At 43.0% G+C, this 26,303-nt stretch overlaps 1 protein-coding gene across 2 annotated transcripts in view; it reads right to left on the bottom strand.

Annotated features, from left to right (window-relative positions):
• Positions 1-26,303, bottom strand: part of GTF2H3 (general transcription factor IIH subunit 3) — a 35,280-nt gene that overhangs the window by 1,204 nt on the left and 7,773 nt on the right. Inside the window, exons 2-12 of one of the 2 annotated variants that reach the window (XM_030219867.1) lie at positions 22,242-22,321; positions 21,966-22,072; positions 12,585-12,742; positions 12,228-12,290; positions 8,170-8,199; positions 7,935-7,963; positions 7,752-7,826; positions 5,299-5,352; positions 4,026-4,094; positions 207-342; positions 80-116 (exon numbers count right to left, since the gene is read on the bottom strand). In XM_030219867.1, the coding sequence (XP_030075727.1) occupies positions 80-116; positions 207-342; positions 4,026-4,094; positions 5,299-5,352; positions 7,752-7,826; positions 7,935-7,963; positions 8,170-8,199; positions 12,228-12,290; positions 12,585-12,742; positions 21,966-22,072; positions 22,242-22,321 (838 nt within the window). The remainder of the gene's footprint in view (positions 1-79; positions 117-206; positions 343-4,025; positions 4,095-5,298; positions 5,353-7,751; positions 7,827-7,934; positions 7,964-8,169; positions 8,200-12,227; positions 12,291-12,584; positions 12,743-21,965; positions 22,073-22,241; positions 22,322-26,303) is intronic. The other variant, XM_030219868.1, reaches the window with a different exon arrangement.

The raw sequence follows: 26,303 nt of genomic DNA, 5'->3' as shown, positions 1-26,303 counted from the left end.
TGAGCATAAGGTTTAACCTGCTCAGTTCACTGAAGTCTACCATGCAAAGTCTAAAAGGAAAAATACAGAAACCACTTACTCGCATGTTGTACAAATAGGGCTGAAGTTACAAAATACTGAAAGCAAAATAAAAACAATGCTATTAGATTAAAAGCGGAGACCCACGATTGGAGAAAAACAGAATCAAAGTATCTCTGTGTTCTTACTTGACAAGCAAACAGAACAGACATAACCAATCTCAATGAGATTTCGGTGGCAGAAGCAGGCAGCTCTGTAGTCGACGTGAACTGGGGGTGGAAGGATCAGCTGGGATCTCTGGTCTGGCTCAGGAAGAAACACCCACTGGAAGAAAAAGAATGTTCTCTTTTCAATGCTTGTATCAGTTGCACTTCCACTGGTGCAATTGTAGGGTACAAAATACTACTGTTAAGCCACACTACCCAAAGAATTAAGTCATCTCCTTGAGCAGATAATCACCAGTAGAGGATTAAAAAGCAAGAGGTTAAGAACAAGTACAGATCCCTTCTCCTAGCATCACCATCTCTGCGTGGGATTAGAGGGAAGATAATTCTATTTTCAGGAACATATGTCATTAGAAACTATTTTTGGAGGGGAAAAAACCACCAGCAGACGCTTGACATTATAGATAGATGCATTCAGGGAGCAGTCTGAACTGAAGCTTTTATGGGAAACGTGATAACTTTGCACCCCAACCCCCAAGGACCTACCACCACACAAAGTCTGGCAGAGTTAGGTCCAGCCACTGCAAAGTTTAAGAGAAACATTTCATAATAAAAATTATACATACTAGAGGTTTCATTAGCTTTGAGATTGAGTTGTGTTTTTACTTAAGCAAACTGTACATAGTACACGTACAAATTTTTCCTTGTTTAATGTAATAAAGATCTCGTTAAAATAAAAATAAATAAGAGAGAAACATACGCACAAACTGCAATACACAAAGACATTCAGTATCCTCCGATATGACTGTTCATACTGAACTGAAGTTAAACAAAGATGAAAAGAGTGACTTCACAATGCTTCCTGTGTCTCAGAACAAATTCACAAACAAAGCCTGTCCTCTTTGTACAGAGCAGCGAGTGTTTACTGGTTTGGCCGAGCAGTCTGCCAGCACCACCATCATAAACACAATGGTACCACTTCTATAAATTGGTGGCTACAAAATGCTGGGCTTAGCACCAATTCTGTAATGGCGCTTAGGCATGCCTAGAATATAGGCGTAAGGTGGCACTGGCGCCCCAAAATATAGGCACTGCCAGTTATGTCAACTCAATGAAGGTTTTAATCAGCGTGCCTCAGTGCACCATGCAATGCACCGCCCACGTTAACACTCCCACGCAGTTGCACGCTAAGAGGCCCTTTCACTAAGCTGTGTCTGCTTTCTCCACAGATTGAGAATTTATTTTCCTCGATTCACAGGGTTTTCTGCCGCTAGTTTTCTCTTTTGCCTTTTCCCCCAGCTATCTGTTTTTCTTTACTGAGTGCTTGTCTTATCTATTGTAGTTGATATTGAAGTTCCTTTTCGTTCTCATTCTACATATACAGTAACATAGTAAATGATGGCAGACAAAAGACCTGAACGGTCCATCCAGTCTGCCCAACAAGATAAACTAATTTTTGACTGCACACCGCCTTGGTCTGCTAGTCGGTAAAGACGGTATAGAAAGTAAATGACATGAAAAGGTAGCCTTGGCGCATCCTTACACGGGCCATTCCTGTGCGCTAAGGCCATTTTTCTCACAGGGGTAAAATGGCCACGTGGTCATTTTCCCATTAGCGCGTAAGCCCCTACCACGTGCTAACCATGAGCTAATAGGTTAGCGTGTCGCAATGTAGTTGCACAAACCAAATAGAACAGAACATGCGCGCTCTCTGCCCCCAGACTAAAAAATAAATTTTATTTTTTAGCACATAGGTAGTGTAAGACAATCATAAAACTACCGCAGGACGTCCCACAGTAATTCGTAAAAGAGTCTCCAAAGGACTTAAGTGCCCATTTTATAGGACAGAACCTAATACTGACGCGCTAACTGCCAATTACTGGTAGCAATCACGTGTTAATGCTATTATTCTATAAATAACGTGTTATTGGTACCTTTTGGCGCACCTTATAGAATTGCCCTTAATACTTATTACCTACAAAAAGTACACTGCCAGGCTCCTGCACGAACATATTAAATCCTGCACAAAGTCCACAGAAGTGGAGAACACCAGAATCACACAATGGAGCACAAGAAGAAGAGGGAGTGAGAAGTGGATGATGGCTCTTCACAAACAAATCATGGAACGCATAAGAGTTACACAAACACTCTACTGATGATAGCTAAGGACTCGACATTGCACCGTGTTTCGGCTACATGTGCTTGTGCCTCAGGAGTCTTGTGGTGAAGGTATCATATAAATGTTTAGTGCTGAAAGTACGATATGCTGAAGGAGGCGAGATTCAGCTGGTCTTTACAAAGACCTTTAAAAAGAGCCTTCTGAAAAATCCAAACAGGTGTGCTGTCAGCAATGCGGCTGATCTAGAGTTCATACTATAGTGTAAGTTTACTCTAGATCAGCCGCTTTGCTGACAGCGCACCCGTTTGGATTTTTCAGAAGGCACTTTTTAAAGGTCTTTGTAAAGACCAGCTGATTCTCGCCTCCTTCGGCATATCGTACTTTCAGCACTAAACATTTACACGACACCTTCATCACGAGACTCCTGAGGCAGGCATGTTTAGCCGAAACCCGGTGCCGTGTCCAGTCCTTAGCTCTCATCAATAAAGAGTGTTTGTGTAACTGTTTCGTGTTCCATGGTTTGTTTGTGAAGCGCCGTCATCCATTTCCCACTCTCTCTTCATATTAAACCCTGGAAATCGATAATACCATATGTAGACACACATCTTTCTAAATGAACCAAAAATAAAATTTCCTAAGGGAAAACCAACAGTGTAGCTGGGTAGAATGGACCAGGGGCATAGCCAGACCTCAACGGGAGGGGGGGAGCAGCGCCTAAGGTGGGGAGGGGGCATATTTTGGCCTGCCTCCCTGCTGCCGTCACCTCTGCCCCCCCCCCCCAAGTGCTGTTCCCCCACCGCCACTAGAAGGTACCGCCTCCCCACCGCCGCTCCTCCCTCCCCCGCTGGAAGGTACCTTGGCTGTCCCTAACCCCTGCCAGCTAAAGCGTTTGTCCCATGCTGGTCTTACATTGCTAGTGCACTGTCCTGCTTTCAGCGCTGTGCACGCTCGTTTTAATGAAACTGAGCATACGTGGGACAGACGCCTTAGCTGGCGAGGGTTGGGGACCCCCACCAGCCAAACTGGGGGCCCCGGAGCCAGTTTGAGGGTGCCTAGATCCCTGTAGCTACGCCACTGGAATGGATCCCTCCATTTAATACTACCTTCAAATTATTTGACTACTTCTGTATCCTAATTAGAGCAGCACTGCCCACAGCACTAACTTTATTCATTTTCAGGCATGTTTCACCACAGCAAGAGGGAAGCAGAAACGGCTAAAGAAGAAACGCTGTCAGGGAAGTGTAATTTTGGTTTGAACTGGTGCAAAATTACAACTGCCTGATGGCTTTCACTGTCTGTCTCCCTGTGTAGACTTCCACTTGCTCTGAGAAAGGGAAATGTGCCTTTGTCTCATGCTTCCATCATGCGCTCTTCTGCAAGACCCCATTATACTGGAATTTGCCTCTACAGTATAATTGGTAACACCGGAGCACAGTTATTAAATGTGAGTCAGATCTTCCCAGGTTCTATATAAGTGGTTTTAAAGTCATCCAGTAGAAGAAATAAACTTTCCCTTGTGAGCACCCTCCTCTCCTCTCTCATTCCTGATAGTCACTTTCCCCCTCAAAATGCTCTCGGGTACTTTTCTTTCACTCCATGCCAGCCCTCTCTCTTCTTCTATCTGGCTCCTCATAGATCTCTGTGTAAATATGAGCTGTGATGGCCACAATATCGTAAAATGTGAAAAACATTTTAAAATTGACTAACCTGAATAGAACTCTTACCAGTAAATATTGCAGAAGGGACGTCATCTGAGGCACCTTGAGGTATATGCCTCCCGTGATGTCACAAGCCTACGACAAGAAAACAAAGCTCTACTCTGGGGAAATGCCTTGCAAAATGATGCAGGGTAATAGCAAATTAAAAAGACCTGTTTACTAAAGTGCAGAAAGACTTTCCATGAACCGCACTTTAAGTGCAAAGCCTGTTCAGGGAGTGCATCCATCATCTACTCTCCACTTACCACACAGAGCAGGCATTTACCGCATGGGCCTGTTTTCCGTGCTTCGGCAGGTATTGTGGGTATGACCATGCTAGCATTGAGGCAAGGAGCACAGGCCTTAGTGCTCCCAAATGTATGTTTAAAAAAACCACTTGCGGGCTCCCCCTCCCATCCAATCAGCACCCACACCCAAAAAGCATCTGTTCCTATAAGTGAGCCCCCCCCCCCCAAATAAAAAAAAAAATCCCTCCCCAGAGAGTAACTCCCTCCACAGATCATCACCCCCATTCTTCAACCTTCTCCGGGACTCAACCACTCTCCTCTCGTTCTTCCACAGTCCCTAGTAATCTAGAAGAGCAGGGCAGAAGCATCTCCCCCTCCCTCAATACACACTAGCCCCTAGGGTTCAAAATGACACCGGTGATCCTTAGTAGCAGTCTCATGGTACTACCACTAAGGGTCATCCTGCCATATAAGGAGCAGTTGTCCATGGCAGGATGACCCCTATCAGAATTACCACAAGATTAATGCCAGGGGTCAAACGTGCCATTTTAAACCAGGAGCAACTATGAAGTGGGAGCAGAGGAACACTACTCCCATCCTGCCCCACTAGACTACCAGGGAACGTCTGAGTATGTCCCAATGGGGAGGGTCGGAGTAGCAGAGGGATTTTTCCCCAGACTGCTGTTAATGCAGATGCAAGTAAAGCAGCCTCCTGAGTCAGTTGTGACTGTCCGCACATAGTACCACCCTGTGTGCTAGTGGTCAGTGCCAGCTATACCCCAGCTCCACCCACAACATGTCTGGATCTCACTTCTAAGCAGCAAACACAGGAGTTTTAGCATGAGTCCACATTAACAGCTACTGCTTGCCAACACCTGCTCTAGCTGCTTAGTGCGGTTTAGTCAGTATGTTCCTAAATCTGCCTAGAGCTCAGAAGGTGTCACCACCATGATGTGGCCAAGATCTGCTGCCCCCCCCCCCCCACCCCTCCCCATTCAAGCCTAATCTCCTACACCAGTGCTAAGGGTTTGTCCCATTTTCAAATGTTTCACCTGCTGCAGGAGTCCCGACTCCGAATCTAAGACACAGGCGTCAATCAAAACGTTCTGAAACAAATAAGAGCAAAGTGTCGGACGAGGATTCACGAGCAGGAGAACAGTGATACAAAAGAAAACATCAGCACCCAGATCCTACCAGATCCAGAGCGCACTGTCCCTCCAAGTACAGGGCGATGGGTACTCAGATGTTAGGAAGCAAGTCACTCCTTATCTTATATTTTTTATTTTTGCTTAATAAGCATAAATGTTTTATAACAGCAGCACAAGGAAGTATATATTATGGAATATGCCACCTCAAGAATTTTTAAGAGAAACACTCTGATGGCACTGTGCAAACTGGAACATATGAGGAGTGGCCTAGTGGTTAGGGTGGTGGACTTTGGTCCTGGGGAACTGAGGAACTGAGTTCGATTCCCACTTCAGGCACAGGCAGCTCCTTGTGACTCTGGGCAAGTCACTTAACCCTCCATTGCCCCATGTAAGCCACATTGAGCCTGCCATGAGTGGGAAAGCGCAGGGTACAAATGTAACAAAAATAAAATAGATACTAGTGGAGATTCTACATGGAATGTTGCTACTATTGGAGATTCTACATGGAATGTTGCTATTCCACTAGCAACATTCCATGTAGAAGGCTGCGCAGGCTTCTGTTTCTGTGAGTCTGACGTCCTGCACGTACGTGCAGGACGTCAGACTCACAGAAGCAGAAGCCTGCGTGGCCACATTGGTGATCCATGTAGAATCTCAAATAGTAGCAACAGTGGAGGAGTGGCCTAGTGGTTAGGGTGGTGGACTTTGGTCCTGAGGAACTGAGTTTGATTCCCACTTCAGGCACAGGCAGCTCCTTGTGACTCTTGGCAAGTCACTTAACCCTCCATTGCCCCATGTAAGCCGCATTGAGCCTGCCATGAGTGGGAAAGCGCGGGGTACAAATGTAACAAAAATAAAATAGATACTATTGGAGATTCTACATGGAATGTTGCTACTATTGGAGATTCTACATGGAATGTTGCTATTCCACTAGCAACATTCCATGAAGAAGGCTGCGCAGGCTTCTGTTTCTGTGAGTCTGACGTCCTGCACGTACGTGCAGGACGTCAGACTCACAGAAGCAGAAGCCTGCGCGGCCACATAGTAGCAACAGTGGAGGAGTGGTGGTTAGGGTGGTGGACTTTGGTCCTGGGGAACTGAGGAACTGAGTTCGAATCCCACTTCAGGCACAGGCAGCTCCTTGTGACTCTGGGCAAGTCACTTAACCCTCCATTGTCCCATGTAAGCCGCATTGAGCCTGCCATGAGTGGGAAAGCGCGGGGTACAAATGTAACAAAAAATATATATATCTCTGGGGACACTGTTACAGTTCAAGGAACAGTCCCCTCCCCTGCACACACATACACCCTCTCTGGCACAGTCCCCGCACCCCATCTTCCTCCCCTCTACTCCAGCAAAGCACCCTACCTTGCACACACCCTCCCAAACCCCAGCACAGTCCCCTCCCTTGCACATCCCCCCTATTCCGGGCACATTCTCCTCCCCTGCAAAAACACCCAACCCCCCCACCCCCAGCAGGATGATTAGCCACAATCTCAAGATAGCAAAACAAAAAGGTAAAAAAATAAAAAAAAAATAGAAATCAGCACAAGGTATTTACAAAGTTCCACCTTATGACTACCTGGCATCCCAACTTATACTGTACCTTATTACTATAACTGTTTATAAATGGCAGTCTGATCTTTTCTCCTAAAGAAGCCATCCCCAACTCCAGTTTGCAAGAATCATATAAATCACATTTAAGCTATGCCTGGCGAATATGTAAGAGGTAATAACATAGTAACATAGTAGATGACGGCAGAAAAAGACCTGCACGGTCCATCCAGTCTGCCCAACAAGATAACTCATATTTGCTGCTTTTTGTGTATACCCTACTTTGATTTTTACCTGTGCTCTTCAGGGCACAGACCGCATAAGTCTGCCCCGCACTATCCCCACCTCCCAACCACCGGCTCTGGCACAGGCACAGACCGTATAAGTCTGCCCAGCACTATCCTCACCTCCCCAGCCCTGCCTCCCAACCCCGGCTCTGGCACAGACCGTACAAGTCTGTCCAGCACTATCCCCGCCTCCCAACCACCAGTCCCGCTTCCCACCACCGGCTCTGGCACAGACCGTACAAGTCTGCCCAGCACTATCCTCACCTCCCCAGCCCTGCCTCCCAACCCCGGCTCTGGCACAGACCGTACAAGTCTGTCCAGCACTATCCCCGCCTCCCAACCACCAGTCCCGCTTCCCACCACCGGCTCTGGCACAGACCGTACAAGTCTGCCCAGCCCTATCCCCGCCTCCCAACCACCAGTATATTAACTTGTATCCTTGCATTTACTCTGACCGAGGATTAAGTGCACTGTTAACTGTAAACAGAAGCCCTTGCATCCCTCCCCGTCCCCTACCTGCTTTTGTGCCGCAAAGATGGCATTCATGAAATTCATGTACTGTAATGCACTATCATCAGCTGCTTTTATGACCTGCAAATAAAACCCAACACATCCCTGTGTCAATGTGTTATGCAACAGCTTAAAATCCGAGCTTCAGAGGACAAGGACCACAAAAGGGATTAATACAGAAACACCTACCAAAATTTTCGACTTCATTTCTTGGCCAGCTGCACAAAAAATAGAGATGATCAGCAAAACCTCTCACTGATCCATGCTAGCTTTTTCTGTAAACTTTTCCCTACTGTATATAGCTGCTACAGGTTTTATGGGTAGTATGGAGGGATTGGGACATAAGTTTATTTGCATTTTGTACTCACTGCCATTCCCAAACAAGATTTTTACATTTGCATCATAGACAAAGAAGCAAAGTCACCTTTTAGCTCTTTGTTCATCCTGTGAATATCTGTTACACAGTGTTCAGGAAATCTGCATTATGTCTTGGAATACGTCACTGCAACTAATAACATTTACATTTCACAAAAATAAAGACAATTTTTGGCAAATACAGACAATGAGCAGAGGAATAAATCGATGGTGTGCTGTCTAAGGACAGCAAAGACATCACACGTTGCAAAGCTAAGTCCCACAGAACATACTGGGATGGTAAAAAAATTTGGGAGGGGGGAAGACGTTCTTCAGGAATTTCCCATTCTGGCCAGTCTGTTTCCTCTCCAGTCTTAACTGGTCCCAATAAGAAGTCTTGAACCCTGAGTCTTCACAGCTATGTTGGGTTCCCTCCTTCCTCTCACCATTCTAATCCCTTATCCTGGCTGTTTTGGGCACTGCAGAACCTGGGGTCAGGCAGAACATGAGACATACTGGGTCAGACCAATGGTCCATTAAATCCGGCATTCTGTCTCCAATGGTGGCCAATCTGGATCACTTGGAAGTAACCGAAAGATCTTTCAAATCCCTGTGGCTGTCCAGTTAAGATGTGCCAGTGGACCTATCCTGCAGAAACTTGTTGTTAAACATCTCTTGATTAACATTTCATTATTATTATTAACATTTGTATAGTGCTACCAGACGCACACAGTGCTGAACACCTGACATAGAGAGACATTTCACCATTAATTATACAAACTTTGTTCCACACATTTTCTGTCTGTGTTACATTATACAGTTACAACCCCCCCCCCCTTCTCTCTACTAGTGCTGTCCGATTCTATTTTTTCAAAAAAATTGGGTTTTCGATCCACTCCTACCCTTGCTGACATAACATTTAACCATTTCTCTGACCTCATGTGCAACTTTCTTCAAATCAATCACCTTACTTTCTAACTCTTTCTACTTTCTTACCCTTCTATATGTTACATCTTTGCTTTACCCTTCGCTATCACCTATAATGTTCTATTACATACTGTGTTGGCATTGTAAATAGTATATCATGCCATACTTTGTATTGTTTTTGAATATTTTTACTGCTGTAATTGTCTATTGCTCATGTTTGATCTATTCTTACTGTACACTGCCTTCAGTGAATTCCTTCAAAAAGGCAGTAAATAAATCCTAATAAATAAATTTTACTAGATTGAAATAGTGAGGCCCACATGCTAATATTACAACACAAAGGTAAAAAAAAAAAAACAGGCAGCAGCAATTGAACAAAGGCAAACTTTAATGTGAGCATGCTATGCTGTGTTACATCATGCGAAAAGTGAAGTTTGGTCAAGTCCTACATCTTCCAGTGTTTAAGAAAAATCATTTTGTCCACTTTGGATGGCTTCAGACAACTGCGTCTTGCAGCTATAATTTGTCCAGCAACAGAAACATGTTCAAAAACTGAATAATCTGTTTGTGTATCTAAAAGGTAAACTTCTACAAAACAGGTGATGTGATTTCATGTGCCCCAATGAAAGGAGAGTTTAATTCTACTTCCATTTAATTTCAATATATTCCATCATCTTTATAAACACCAAGCTTCCCAAGAAAGATTACAACAGTTAAGATGAACCCATCAGGAAACAGAATATCCTCACTGAAATCTGAACATCTGTATTGTATAGAACAGTGAAGAAAAATGAGCACAACCAACAGAGCTTATAACTGTGGTTTCTACCGGCTACAATAATTTTTGAAGCTGTTTTAGTGATATTTAATTGTTATTTATTTTCTCTTTCACCTTTTAAGGTACTACCTATCCAACTGAAACAGCTTTAGACTTGTTACAGATGGACCAACTATAAAAAATGACAATGTGAATGCAGCAGCTCATAAGTTTGCTTGTTTTGTTCTGAGTGAAGGCAATGAGCAGGAGAGTGGAAACAGATTAACCAAATTGGCTTCCTTGCTTACAGTGGACTAGATAGGTTCACTTCCACTCATCTATTAAACCTCCTTGGGCAGCTCTTTCTCCCTTCTCCAACCCCCCCCCCCCCCCCCCCCCCGAGTCTTACATCTTTCGTCCGTGTGGTCATTTTCACTGCCCTGAAGTGTTCTCCCTCCAGCACCAGCAATTCACATAGTCAGCCTTCTGCCAGCGTCGGAGCCTCTTCTCAGGCGCGTCCCACCTACTCTAATGCAACTTCCTGTTTTCCGCAGAGGTGGGACGTGCCTGAGGAGAGGCCCTGATGCTGGCAGAAGGCTATAGGGGCTTATTTTCAAAGCACTTAGCCTTCCAAAGTTCCATAGAAACCTATGGAACTTTGGAAGGCTAAGTGCTTTGAAAATATGTCTCTATGTGAATCGCCGGTGAAAGTGATCTCGGGCACTGCTATGGTAAGCGATAGCAGCTTGGGTGAAAGATATAGTAGAATTGGAAAAGATGCAGACAAGGGCGACTAAAATGATAGTGGGGATGGGACGACTTCCCTATGAAGAAAGATTAAGGAGGCTAGGGCCATTCAGCTTGGAGAAGAGACGGCTGAGGGGAGACATGATAGAGGTATATAAAATAATGAGTGGAGTGGAACAGGTGGATGTGAAGCTTTTGTTCACGCTTTCCAAAAATACTAGGACTAGGGGGCATGTGATGAAACTACAGTGTAGTAAATTTAAAACAAATCGGAGAAAATTTTTCTTCACCCGTGTAATTAAACTCTGGAATTCGTTGCCGGAGAAAATGGTGAAGGCGGTTAGCTTAGCAGAGTTTAAAAAGGGGTTGGACGGTTTCCTAAAGGACAAGTCCATAAACCGCTACTAAATGGACTTGGGAAAAATCCACAATTCCAGGAATAACATGTATAGAATGTTTGTACGTTTGGGAAGCTTGCCAGGTGCCCTTGGCCTGGATTGGCCGCTGTCGTGGACAGGATGCTGGGCTCGATGGACCCTTGGTCTTTTCCCAGTATGGCATTACTTATGTACTTATGTAGCAGCAGTTAGGGAAACAGTACTACTACTACTACTACTATTTAGCATTTCTATAGCGCTACAAAGCGTACGCAGCACTGCACAAACATAGAAGAAAGACAGTCCCTGCTCAAAGAGCTTACAATCTAGTAGACAAAAAATAAAGCAAACAAATCAATTAATGTGTAGAGGAAAGAGGAGAGTAGCTTGGGTGACAGCGGGAGGGAGGGAGGTGGGGAAATCCCGAATCGAGACTCCCAATTTTTGTCCAAAACAAATCGATAAATCGATTCAAATCGTGAATTGGACAGTCACAGCAATACTCTCTACTACCTACCTTATACTCTGGGAGCAAAGAGCCTTGTTTCTTATAGCTCCACTGTACTCTACCCCCCCCCCCCCCCAATCCCTTCACATATCTCTTCCCATCTTGCCTAGATCCTGCTAGTCTCCCTAGTGGACAGCCGTTATTTGTCCTTACACTGTTTCAGCACCAAGCTCTGAGCTAGTGGGGACAGGACTTGCAAATAAGCATCCCATATTAGAAATGTTTTCATTCATTTGGAGGGTATCTTTTGCTCCTTTTGCCTCCAACACCAACAACACATGACTCTATTCTGTCAACACTAGTACACCTGCGGATCTTCTTGTGTCCAGGCTTGAAGAATACATTTTTTCCCACAACTACTGTTTTCTCTATGAATGCTCAATTTCCTTTTCTCTGAATTCTAGCAAGATCCCCAGTGGCGTAACATGAACTTTTTGCCTCATCAGCTACTCTAAGAATCAAACTCGCTCTGTCCAAAATGTTTTTATTCTAGGACGTCTGAAATGCATGCTCCAGAAACTTTTTTAAACCTCATCCCTGCTCTTAAAGTTGACCATATCCTTCAGCAAAAGAATTCCACAGCCTAACTGCACTTCCTCTGAAAGAGTACTTTCTCCTATTTATGTTGGTGTGCTCTTCCGTCAGCCAGTTGTTACACGCTGCTTTCTCCTCTTGCCATGCACATCGCTCACGATCTGCTAAGCCACCAATCTGCTTTGTTATACTATGGTTATAAAGCGGTATATAAACATTTGAATAAACTAAACTCCATCTTTAAAGCCACCCATTTCTCAGCATTTTCAAAAGGATACAGCACAGTGCTTTTGCCAGTGACCCTGCAAGTAACGTCTCTGTCTGCTGACTTATCGTTTCATCTGATGGTCAAAAACACAGAAAAGATTATTACAGCATATTGTGCTACCTCCGATACTGAGTAAAGACAGGTCAGTTCTAGCACAGCTGCTCCTCCGTTTAGCTACCAGTGCAGATACTGTACAAGAATCAGTAAACTCTGCTATAACCACCTGGATCCAAGAGGAGTATATGTTCCCACACTGCTGCTTTTTCAAATTAATTTTGGTTGTATTGCAGTATAAAGCACTATTAAGGATCTTTAGGGAGGAAGAGAGGCAGCTGACACAGTCCACGCCTGCTTTAGAGATTCTTACTTTTTGTCATCAGGTCTTTAACCTCCTCCACGATGATTTCATTTGCTGCCGTTAACAATTCATATTTTCCATCCTTACTCCCAGAGCAATTAGATTCTATAAGACCGTTACCAGGATCTCCCAATACATCTCCATATTTTCCAGGGTATAAAAAACGACTGAATGAGACAAAAAAAAACAAAGATTAAAGCTGCATGGTGCACCAGTTTGGTGGTCTAGTGGAAACAGTGCTGTAAAGAGTGGCACCCTGCTCTCAGGTATCTACCCAAAGGGCAATAAACACTGGCAGCATGAGCCTCTCATGAAAGTAATGTGAGAGAAACCTTTCTTTGGACAAACAAAAAGTAAAAATAAGCTTTAGCAGCTGAAGCTAATGACCCTACATTCACAACTGCCGAGCAGAGGGAATCACAGACAGTTCACCACAGTGACATCTAGTGGCTGGATTCAGGGCCCATGCTTGCATGGTTTCAGAAACCCTGATGAACAGTTTACTCCTCAGGGAATTTTTCGAAAAAATATAAAATATTCTGTGCATGGTAATTTAGAATTCTGCAGATTTTATGATCCCCACACCTTTGAGTAATAATTCATCGAAGATACAGTATAGAACAACATTATTATTCAAAGTTACTGAATTTTGGATATCTGTGTGCAGAATTCCCCCATCATAAGTCTTGACCTTGTTCCACTGGCTCTGCCACTCCGTCACTTTCCTTCCTTTTGCTTGGTCTCCTTTAATGCATACACATGGTTTCCCTCTCACTCAGATCCTCCAGATTTAAAAGCCCCCATCCCATCGTTCTCTTTTTCTTTTTTTTTTTTAATTTGAAAAATAATTTTTATTAAACACATCATCACTGATATCATACATACCATCCCATCGTTCTCTTACCTGATTTCCTTCCAGCAAACCATCAGTTCTCTCTCTGAACTTTCCCCTCCCCCCATGAATAACCCCCCCTCTGCCCCAGTTTTCTTTTTTTCTCCAACCCCCAACTTGTTTTGCATTGGCCTGGCTAATTTTATGGTTCTTGTTTTCCCTTCCTCCCCTCTCCCAGCAGTTACCATTTTGTTTTAAATTAAGACTGTTCTTGAAGCGCAAGAGGTATATAGCCATACCTCAGTATTATTAAGCAGCAAGATGAAGCAGGCTACTTCAAAGACAGAAGAGGCAGGCACACTACTGGGGCTTGTGTGGAGGACAATGTAACATAGTAGATGACGGCAGATAAAGACCTGTGCGTTCCATCCAGTCTGTCCAACAAAATAAACTTATAGCATAAGATATGATGTGATACTACATATGCACACTCATTCAGTTTCCAGCCAGCTCCATCTGTTCAGCTCTCTAGATCACAGAACCTCAGGAGCACTGTTAAAAAGGAAAAAGGGTATTGACAGGGTCCCTTTGTCATCTCTCTTTCCCCTTTGACTGCGCATGCTGGAAAACAAGGAAGTTGCAGTAGCAGTGGTAGCGCATTATAGCTGACACGGCCACTCCTTCCTGCCTTTAGAATATGGACTCAAGTGGTCAGATACCAAAGCTACCACTTCATGTCTGTGCTGTGATAATATTCCCCCGTTTACCATTGTACAGAATTCCCCCAGGAGTATTAGTCCTTGGCTGAAGATTGTCACTGCAATGACTGGACAGAGAGAGTTGGGTGGGGATATAAAACAGGGAAAAGAAACACTTGAGAATGAAAACTCAGAAGCAGTTAAAAAAGAAAAAAGAAACAGGAAGAAACTGATGTACCAGAAAAAAATAAACTACTTGCCAGTAAGCAGATGGGTTTTAAAAGGGAATGGAGAGTACATTCTAAAAATACACGTACTGAGTGACATAAGGCTTCTTTTTGTGAAAAACAATAAAAAATACTGAAAAATGCTTGTACATTTTTTCATTCTTAGCGGCCAGCAGTATCATTTTTTTTTGGTAGGGGGAGGAAGACAATAAGGAATGTTTAGTAAATCAGGTCTATAGATACATTTTTATATTTATAAGACTCTATATTTTTTATTTTTATTTGCGTTTATAATGAAGGATTAACATGCATGAGGAATAACATAGTAACATAGTAGATGACGGCAGAAAAAGACCTGCACGGTCCATCCAGTCTGCCCAACAAGATAAACTCATATGTGCTACTTTTTGTGTATACCTTACCTTGATTTGTACCTGTCCTTTTCAGGGCACAGACCGTGTAAGTCTGCCCAGCACTATCCCCGCCTCCCACCACCGGCTCTGGCACAGACCGTATAAGTCTGCCCAGCACTATCCCCGCCTCCGGCTCTGCCACCCAATCTCGGCTAAGCTCCTTAGGATCCATTCCTTCTGAACAGGATTCCTTTATGTTTGTCCCACGCATGTTTGAATTCTGTTACACTAAGTACATTAAGCAAAATTAACAAGAAAATATTAAAAAAAAAAAAAAAGATCAAAGAACAATAGCTCACTATGGGTCCTGTCTACTAAGTCGCGCAGTAGGCACTCAAACTTTAGCGCGCGCTAACAATACAGACACCCATAGGAATATAATGGGTATCTCTATTGTTAGCATGCACTAAAAAGTTTGCATGCCTACAGCGCGGCTTAGTAAATAGGGCCCTATCAGTCCACTAAAAAAAAAAAAAGAAGAAGAGGAGGAGGAGACCCATTAGAAAAACAAGGCTGATATTACTATATATTTCAGAAAAAAAAACCCACAACAAAAGGCACCTAGAAAGATATAAAACGTTACTTTAACTTCCAAAAGTTATAGGAGTCCTTTTACTAAGGTGCGCTAACAATTAGCACACACTAAAGGCCCTGTTTATTAAACTGTGCTGTAGACACACTAGCGTTTTTAGCGCACACTAAATATTAGTGCGTGCTAATACTAGAGGCACGCATTATGGGTGTCTCTAAAGTTAGTGCGCGCTAACTTTTAAGGCACACTAAAAACTCTAGTGCACCTTAGTAAACAGAGCCCTAAGTGTCATACAGCCCACTGGATATCTATGAGCTGCATGGCACTTAAATGCACACTAATTCGATAGTGCGCACTAAGGAGCGATTGGCCTAACACGGGCCTTCCGTGCGGTAAAAGGGCACCACTATGGGACATGCTGAGGCAGTCAGTCGGGTTGGATAGCCACGTGATTACTGAAACTTGGTTACGATCAAATAATGATCCTATCATTTATGTCCACCAGGTTATAAGATCCTCAATCTCTGCAGACCCAATAAAAGAGGTGGCGGCTTATCAATAACATACAAATCCTTCTTCAACATAGAGTTTCTCTCTAGTAACATCTCCTCAAACCCTGAAATACTTGCTTGCAAGGCTACTGACACTATTTTATCAGAACAACTTTGTATTTGCCTACTTTGTTGTCCCCTTGGATGACCTCTGATTTTATTTCAAATATATCTGTGACAACCATCCTAGTATCCTTCTACTAGGAGATAGATAATCTAGCAATCCCCAACACCAAGGACTTTTTGATTTTCTTACCCTCCTGGAATTTCTTACACCCACACACCCCTGTCTCCCATTCAAAAGGTCACCTTCTTGATCTTTTTGCTTATAGATTTACCAACTCATTAACCTTATCCATATCTGATACTCTATTTATTTATTTATTGCATTTGTATCCCACATTTTCCCACCTATTTACGGACTCAATGTGGCTTAGAATATTGCATCATGGCAGGCGCCAATCAAGAGTAGATAAACAAATGGTTACATACAAAGAAATATGTGTGGCATAATGGATAAAATCAATTCAGTAAATCAGAAAACAGTCAAACTATCAAGTAAGTAGTGATGCATTGGAGTTCCTATTATTGATTATTATGGTAAGCCTTGTTAAAGAGAAAAGTTTTTAGTGTTTTTCAAAAGTGAATAGTTTTCAGATCAAGTGGTAATGCATTCCACAACTGAGTGCCAATGTAAGAAAAGAAGGACGCATGTACGCATGTATTTTAGACCTTTACAGCTAGGGAAATGAAGTCCCAGGAATGTGCGTGCTGATCTTATAGCATTCCTAGGTGGCAAATCAATAAGGTCTGACATGTAGGCTGGAGCATTTCCATGAATGACTTTATGAACCAAAGTGCAAACTTTGAATATAGTACATTCCTTAACTAGGAACCAACCCTACGGTCAAATCATTACAAATTAGTATTCCCCTGAAATTGGCTAGAATCACTGAAAGAAGCTCACCCCTAAGTCCGCCCTCTCTCTTTTAAGTCTAGAGGAAGGACTGAAATTGATGACTTCTGGTCATACATACAAGATTCTGAACTCATGTCCATGTCTAATTCATTAACATTCATAAAAGATTGGGATCTATTAAGCAAATCAATTCTAGACTCTGTGACACCAGTAAAAAATGAACCATCTGGTTCAATAAAGACATCAAACAAAAATGTAGGCAGCTTGAAAGCAAATAGCAAAAATCCAAACTGAGGAAAATAAGTTACACTGGAAGTCAGCTCTAAATGAAAAAAAAAAAAAAAGACTAAAATAAACTACTATGGAAATCTCATATCAACTGATCCTTTTGATACCAAACGTATTTTCAATATAGTCAACACTCTCTTAGCTACCCAGACTATTACTACCTCCAACGAATCTGCTACCCGATTAGCTACATATTTTGAGCAGAAAATCATAAAAATTAAGAGATAACGTTATAATATTTAAAGGAGACCCTATGATATTCATGGCTGAACTGACACACAACCTCACTGGTATCAAAACTGATAGATATTGGTCATCATTCTCTCCCCCATCATTTTTTGTGGTGAAATCTTTTCTATTGAAATATTCATCTTCTGTATAATGGATTCCTGCCCTAGTTTTCTATTAAAAGCTGCACCTACTCTTAGGTCATTTCCCTGCAGAAAAAGGGTCCATAATGTTAACCCCCATCCCTAAAAATCCCCTGGCAAAAATAAACAATGTAACAAATTACAGCCCAGTGACCTCTATCCCTCTACTAATAAACGTGATTGAGGGAATAATCGCTCACCAACTTATGGATTATCTGTCCTCCTTTTCCCTTCTTCATCATACACAATCTAGCTTCAGACCCAATTTCAGAACAGAAACAGTCCTAACCACATTTATTGATAACTTCAGGAAAGAAATTAGCCTAGGCAGGAAGATCATCCTTATGCAATTTGATATGTCAAGTGTACATAAGTACATAAGTACATAAGTAGTGCCATACTGGGAAAGACCAAAGGTCCATCTAGCCCAGCATCCTGTCACCGACAGTGGCCAATCCAGGTCAAGGGCACCTGGCACGCTCCCCAAACGTAAAAACATTCCAGACAAGTTATACCTAAAAATGCGGAATTTTTCCAAGTCCATTTAATAGCGGTCTATGGACTTGTCCTTTAGGAATCTATCTAACCCCTTTTTAAACTCCGTCAAGCTAACCGCCCGTACCACGTTCTCCGGCAACGAATTCCAGAGTCTAATTACACGTTGGGTGAAGAAAAATTTTCTCCGATTCGTTTTAAATTTACCACACTGTAGCTTCAACTCATGCCCTCTAGTCCTATTATTTTTGGATAGCGTGAACAGTCGCTTCACATCCACCCGATCCATTCCACTCATTATTTTATACACTTCTATCATATCTCCCCTCAGCCGTCTCTTCTCCAAGCTGAAAAGCCCTAGCCTTCTCAGCCTCTCTTCATAGGAAAGTCGTCCCATCCCCACTATCATTTTCGTCGCCCTTCGCTGTACCTTTTCCAATTCTACTATATCTTTTTTGAGATACGGAGACCAGTACTGAACACAATACTCCAGGTGCGGTCGCACCATGGAGCGATACAACGGCATTATAACATCCGCACACCTGGACTCCATACCCTTCCTAATAACACCCAACATTCTATTTGCTTTCCTAGCCGCAGCAGCACACTGAGCAGAAGGTTTCAGCGTATCATCGACGACGACACCCAGATCCCTTTCTTGATCCGTAACTCCTAACGCGGAACCTTGCAAGACGTAGCTATAATTCGGGTTCCTCTTACCCACATGCATCACTTTGCACTTGTCAACATTGAACTTCATCTGCCACTTGCACGCCCATTCTCCCAGTCTCGCAAGGTCCTCCTGTAATCGTTCACATTCCTCCTGCGACTTGACAACCCTGAATAATTTTGTGTCATCGGCGAATTTAATTACCTCACTAGTTATTCCCATCTCTAGGTCATTTATGAATACATTAAAAAGCAACGGACCCAGCACAGACCCCTGCGGGACCCCACTAACTACCCTCCTCCACTGAGAATACTGGCCACGCAATCCTACTCTCTGCTTCCTATCTTTCAACCAGTTCTTAATCCATAATAATACCCTTCCTCCGATTCCATGACTCTGCAATTTCTTCAGGAGTCTTTCGTGCGGCACTTTGTCAAACGCCTTCTGAAAATCCAGATATACAATATCAACCGGCTCCCCATTGTCCACATGTTTGCTTACCCCCTCAAAAAAATGCATTAGATTGGTGAGGCAAGACTTCCCTTCACTAAATCCGTGCTGACTTTGTCTCATCAGTCCATGTTTTTGTATATGCTCTGCAATTTTATTCTTAATAATAGCCTCCACCATCTTGCCCGGCACCGACGTCAGACTCACCGGTCTATAATTTCCCGGATCTCCTCTGGAACCCTTCTTAAAAATCGGAGTAACATTGGCTACCCTCCAGTCTTCCGGTACTACACTCGATTTTAGGGACAGATTGCATATTTCTAACAGTAGCTCCGCAAGTTCATTTTTAGTTCTATTAATACTCTGGGATGAATACCATCAGGTCCCGGTGATTTACTACTCTTCAGCTTGCTGAACTGACCCATTACATCCTCCAAGGTTACAGAGAATTTGTTTAGTTTCTCCGACTCCCCCGCTTCAAATATTCTTTCCGGCACCGGTGTCCCCCCCAAATCCTCCTCGGTGAAGACCGAAGCAAAGAATTCATTTAATTTCTCCGCTACGGCTTTGTCCTCCTTGATCGCCCCTTTAACACCATTTTCGTCCAGCGGCCCAACCGACTCTTTGGCCGGTTTCCTGCTTTTAATGTATCTAAAAAAATTTTTACTATGTATTTTGCTTCCAACGCTAATTTCTTCTCAAAGTCCTTTTTTGCCCTCCTTATCTCCGCTTTGCATTTGGCTTGGCATTCCTTATGATCTATCCTGTTACTTTCAGTTGGTTCTCTTCTCCACTTTCTGAAGGATTGTTTTTTGGCTCTAATGATTTCCTTTATCTTACTGTTTAGCCACGCCGGCTGACGTTTAGTCTTTTTTCCCTTTTTCTAATACGTGGAATATATTTGTCCTGAACCTCCAGGATGGTGTTTTTAAACAGCATCCACGCCTGATGCAAGTTTTTTACTCTGCGAGCTGCTCCTTTCAGTCTTTTTTTCACCATTTTTCTCATTTTGTCGTAATCACCTTTTCTATAGTTAAACGCTAGCGTACTTGATTTCCTAGTTTCACTTCCTTCAATGCCAATATCAAAACCGATCATATTATGATCACTGTTATCAAGCGGCCCTCGTATCGTTACCCCCCTGCACTAGATCATGAGCACCACTAAGGACTAAGTCTAGTATTTTTCCTTCTCTTGTCGGCTCCTGAACTAGCTGTTCCATGAAGCTGTCCTTGATTTCATCAAGAAATCTTATGTCCCTTGCGTGTACAGATGTTACATTAACCCAGTCTATATGCGGGTAATTGAAATCCCCCATTATTATTGTGTTGCCCAGTTTGTTTGCGTCCCTGATTTCCTTTAACATTTCCGCATCCGTCTGTTCGTCCTGGCCAGGCGGACGGTAGTACACTCCTATCACTATCCTTTTCCCCTTTGCACATGGAATTTCAATCCACAGTGATTCCAAGGAGTGTTTTGTTTCCTGCATTCGTAGTGGTAGACCATAATTTGCTACTTGCACTAATGGACAACTTAGGTATAGGAGGGTCTGTCTTAAACTGGTTCTGAGGATTTTAAAACTCTAGATCCTATCAAGTCAAATCTAATTCCATCTCCCCCAATGGGCGTCAGACTGCGGAGTCCCACAGGGATCTCCCCTTTTACCCATCTTATTCAATATTATGATGTCCCCCTTAGGAAAGGTGCTCGATGCCCACAGTTATAATAATTTTATTTATGCAGATGACATAACCATCTACATCCCTTTCAAAGATTCTATTGAAGAAATGCTATCTATCATCTGATCCGGTCTAGACTTGTTGGAGAATTGGACCTCCACCTTTAAACTAAAATTGAATAGAGAGAAAACAAAATTTCTGTTATTATCTAACCCTCGCCATGTCATAAACTGTCACAACTTCACAACTGATAATGTAACTTATCCATTGGAGTTCCAACTAAAAATACTTGGTATAATAATTGATTCCTACATGTTATTCTGTCTGCAAGGAATCTTCCTTGAAAAAACTGCAGACAGCTCAAAATACAGCAGCCAGATTAGTCTACAAGGCTACGAGGTTTGAAAGTACAACCCCTTTGCTTATAAAGTTACACTGGCTCCCACTCAAAGCCACAATAACATTCAAACTATGTACATTTGTTTTCAAAACTCTATACGGCTTAACCCCTGATTATATGCAACCTTTAATTGATCTCCCCCTTCGCAACGCTCTCCCTGGTTCAACAGACTATCTAACCCTCCACTATCCCAGGTGCAAAAATGTGATCTACAAGTCAATCTACACGTCAGGATTCTCTTACCTCCATACCAAATGATGCAATTCTCTCCCGAAATTAATCAGATGAGAACCTAATTATTTGATATTCCGCCTCTCTGGTTTAAGCAATTTCTCATGGATGACTATAGTTAATTTGAACCCCTAATTTTACAATTATTGAATTTCTCAGTTCCATTCTAATTGTTATTATACATGGATGACTATAAACTGTTACCTTTTTGTGTCTGGCATTTGTTTCCATATTCCATATTGCAATTACTCAATCCTCATTTATTTTATTACTACTTAATGTATACTATCCCGCATTACATTTTGTACTGTTAATCACGATACATTGTTAGCCACATTGAACCTGATCTATTGGGATAATGTGGGATATAAATGAAAACAAGAAGCGAGGAGGGGAATCCTCACATACAACAAAAACAATGGATACAAAGAGTGAGGACGAGTTGATGAGGAAATCAGGAAAATAACGACCCAACACGGCCGTGTTTCGGCATCAAAGCCTGCATCAGGGGTCAAGTAAATCTCTTGTTTTGTGGCTGGAGGATAAACCAAGAGACATTGGATATAAATGAAATAAATGTATGTGTGTGACAGGTAAGCACTGAGCAGGCTGTCTATAGTAATACATACTTTACCTTTCTTGAATATGGCTAGCTATGACAGCAAGCCTGTTGTTACGACTCATAAATAAATGTGAATTCCCCATCACCATCACTGCATCGATGCATTTTGACAACGTGAACTATTAGAGCGTAGAAAGAATAAAATAGCATATTAACCTTTATTTCATAACTGTCATAAAAATTGTTTGTTTGTTTTTTTAAAATTAGGCATATGGGCATAAAAACCACAGGCAGCTTTATGCAACTGTCTATTTAATAAATTCATTAGGTATGTACATTGTTTCTTACCTCAGACTGTTCAAGAGCCTGCTTACCCCACCAGAGGGGGTTTACATCAACTACAATGACCAAGAGATTAAGCTCTTCATCTGAAAATATCAACATACATTTTGTTAAACTAGAACAACAAAACCACATCTCAAAAATACAGCTTAATCTAAAATGATATAGAAATTACGTGGGCAAACTTGGCAAGTAAAAACTTTCAATTACAATACAGACAAAACTCACAAGAGACTGCGCTAGCAAACTGTACTAAATTAATTACCGATTTCTTTTTCAGGTCAAAACCTTTTGGTTGTATCACAGCAGCAGCCTGTACTGAAAACTAATTTCAAGCAAACCATCACACTTGGATTAGCTTTAATTACAACTGATGTGGAGCTGGATCCACTTTTACATCAGGGTGGGGGGAGGGGGGGTTCCAGAAAACTTTCTTTTGACCCAGGTATATCTGGTAAAGGGGATGGGATGACTTCCCTATGAGGATAGGCTAAAGCGGCTGGAGCTCTTCAGTTTGGAGAAAAGGCGGCTGAGGGGAGACATGATAGAGGTCTATAAAATAATGAGTGGAGTGGAAAGGGTAGACTTGAAGCGTCTGTTTACGCTTTCCAAAAATACTAAGACTAGGGGACATGTGATGAAGCTACAAAGTAGTAAATTTAAAACGAACCGGAGAAACGTTTTCTTCACACAATGAGGCATATTTTCAAAGCACTTAGCCTTCCAAAGTTCCATAGGTTTCTATGGAACTTTGGAAGGCTAAGTGCTTTGAAAATATGCCTCAATGTGTAATTAAACTCTGGAATTCGTTGCCAGAGAATGTGGTAAAGGTGGTTAGCTTAGCAGAGTTTTAAAAAGGTTTGGACGGCTTCCTAAAGGAAAAGTCCATAGACCATTATTAAATTGGACATGGGGACAATCCACCATTTCTGGGATAATCAGTATAAAATGTTTTGTACTTTTTTGGGATCTTGCCAGGTATTTGTGGCCTGGATTGGCCACTGTTGGAAACAGGATGCTGGGCTTGATGGACCTTTGGTCTATCCCAGTATGGCAGTACTTATGTAAAAGATTAATCCCCCCAGATCCTCAAAGCACTGCCTTAAAAACGGATAGTTGTTTTGACTACTACTGCTGCTTTCGGTATGTGGTGAGCTCCACTTCGGATGTACTCGGTCCTTCTCTGGCGGGTCCTGCCCCCTCTGACACGCTGTTCCCTTTCTGTGAGGGTGGGACCAAGGAGAAAGTGACTGAACAGGTCATCGCTTGGACTTACTGCATACCGAAAGCATCAGCGGCAGTCGAAACAGCACAGTGCACCTTGTTTATCTATTTGCAATTGAGCTTGGTGCTGCTGGGAGAGGGGAAATTTAATTGCCGGTGGGAAAGTGGAGGAGGGAAGAGGGGATATCTAATTGCCAGTGGGAAAGTGGAGGAGGGGAGAGGGGAAACTCCTGCATGGGAGTGGAAGCAAAGTGAGAGAGAGGGCATAAGTTGAATAAAAAGTAGCCACCATGAAGGAGGAAAGAGAGACATTTAAAAATCATGCTGTAGGGGCAGAAGAAGAAGACTGACACTTTATAAAATGCTGGTAAGGGAGTAGACACATTGTGGAAATGAAGGGGGCAGGACTGGAAGGAGAGAGCCACTAATTCAAGCCAAATGGCTGGATCCAGATCTAGCACTCATTATCCTCCAAAGTGTCATAGATCCACCCAAATCCAGCACTTATTGTTATCCTAAGGACTGGATCCACCCTGATCCAACACTCATACTCCTCCGAAGGGCTGAATTCTCCTCATGAGGGCTGGATCTACCCTGATCCAACACTCCTACTCCTCTGAAGGGCTGAATCCTCCTAGATCCAGCGCTCATTCTCCTCTGAAAGGCTGTATCTGCCTCAGAGAGCAGGATCCACTTGGATCCAGTACTCATTCTCCTCTTGATGGCTGAATCCACTCTGACCCAGCACTCTCCATTCAGAGGGCTGGATCCACCCAGATCCAGCATGCATTCTCCTCCAAAGGGCTAGATTCACCCAGATCCAGCATGTATTCTCCTCCAAAGGATATTTGACTCTGAAGTGCCAGATCGTCTTCAGGAGGGCTGGATTCACCTTCATCCAGCAGTCATCCCCCCACCCCCAAACGGCTATATCAATCACTGAATCTCCTCACAAAGTTCTAAAGAGCTGGATCCTCCCTGATCAAGCATTCATACTCCTCCAAAAGACTGTTTCCTTCTCAGGAGGCCTGGATCCACCCGTATCCTGCACCTAATCCCACCAAAAGGGATGTATCCACCCTGATCCAGCACCTAATCCCACCAAAACTGCTGGATTCACTTGGACCCAGAACTCAACTCCATAAGCATGTATCCTGATTCAACACTGTGGAGACAGAACCTGGAGGGGTTCAGCCTCCTCAGGCATATGGAAAGCAGCAGCGGCACTCAAAACAGAACAACGCACTGTTTTTAAGGTGGTACTGAGAGGATCTGCGGAATCCGACTTTAACCTTTTTCCCCATCAGCTGCACTTCTAGCTTCAACACCAAGCATTCTTTGGGAATCTCGCGAGCCGGCTTCTCAGCGAGACGCAAACAGCCTCTTCTCAAAAGATAACAACACCCTGGTCTCTGAAACTAATCTCACAAGAAAGTACTACTACTACTATTTAACATTTCTAGAGCGCTACAAAGTGTACGCAGCGCTGTACAAACACAGAAGAAAGACAGTCCCTGCTCAAAGAGCTTACAATCTAATAGACAAAAAGTAAAGCATTTAAATTTAAAATATTTAAGCAGTCAAGCACAAGAGAACAGTCACAGAAGGACAGAAGATGTTGAAGGGTGGTCAGTGTGATTAGGTGTAACTCTGGTTGGAGTAGTGGGAGAAGGTGATAGAAGAATAGAAATGGGTGAGGTAAAGTAATGAGTGGGTTGATAGGGAGGTTATATAAGACATGTCACTCTAGGGGTGGGTGGGTAGAGGGGTAGGGTGGGTAGGATTAAGTCTAAAGCAGGAGAAGGTATTCTCTGCAGCCTATCTGTGAGATGGAAAATGCTCTCTGAAGCTGCTGCTATAAGTTGTTAGTTTTCTCTCCCTGAAAGAGATCCATGCCACACCCACGAAGTTCAAACTGTCAGTGGGGAGGGTGAGGGGAGGAAATGGCAGTGCTTGATGAAAAAGAGAGCTCAGTTTGATAGGAGATATACTATAGGATGTCATTCTGAGGCCAGGCTAAGTCTAAAGCAGGAGAAGGTATTCTCTGCAGCCTATCTGTGAGATGGAAAATGCTCTCTGAAGCTGCTGCTATAAGTTGTTAGTTTTCTCTCCCTGAAAGAGATCCAAGCCACACCCACGAAGTTCAAACTGTCAGTGGGGAGGGTGAGGGGAGGAAATGGCAGTGCTTGATGAAAAAGAGAGCTCAGTTTGATAGGAGATATACTATAGGATGTCATTCTGAGGCCAGGCTAAGTCTAAAGCAGGAGAAGGTATTCTCTGCAGCCTATCTGTGAGATGGAAAATGCTCTCTGAAGCTGCTGCTATAAGTTGTTAGTTTTCTCTCCCTGAAAGAGATCCAAGCCACACCCACGAAGTTCAAACTGTCAGTGGGGACGGTGAGGGGAGGAAATGGCAGTGCTTGATGAAAAAGAGAGCTCAGTTTGATAGGAGATATACTATAGGATGTCATTCTGAGGCCAGGCTAAGTCTAAAGCAGGAGAAGGTATTCTCTGCAGCCTATCTGTGAGATGGAAAATGCTCTCTGAAGCTGCTGCTATAAGTTGTTAGTTTTCTCTCCCTGAAAGAGATCCATGCCACACCCACGAAGTTCAAACTGTCAGTGGGGAGGGTGAGGGGAGGAAATGGCAGTGCTTGATGAAAAAGAGAGCTCAGTTTGATAGGAGATATACTATAGGATGTCATTCTGAGGCCAGGCTAAGTCTAAAGCAGGAGAAGGTATTCTCTGCAGCCTATCTGTGAGATGGAAAATGCTCTCTGAAGCTGCTGCTATAAGTTGTTAGTTTTCTCTCCCTGAAAGAGATCCAAGCCACACCCACGAAGTTC

This window comes from Microcaecilia unicolor, chromosome 11, assembly GCF_901765095.1.
Source record: "Microcaecilia unicolor chromosome 11, aMicUni1.1, whole genome shotgun sequence".
In the NCBI taxonomy this organism is placed as follows: domain Eukaryota; kingdom Metazoa; phylum Chordata; class Amphibia; order Gymnophiona; family Siphonopidae; genus Microcaecilia; species Microcaecilia unicolor.
The sequence above is the reverse complement of the archived record's forward strand: the minus strand, read 5'-3'. Positions and strand labels throughout refer to the sequence as shown.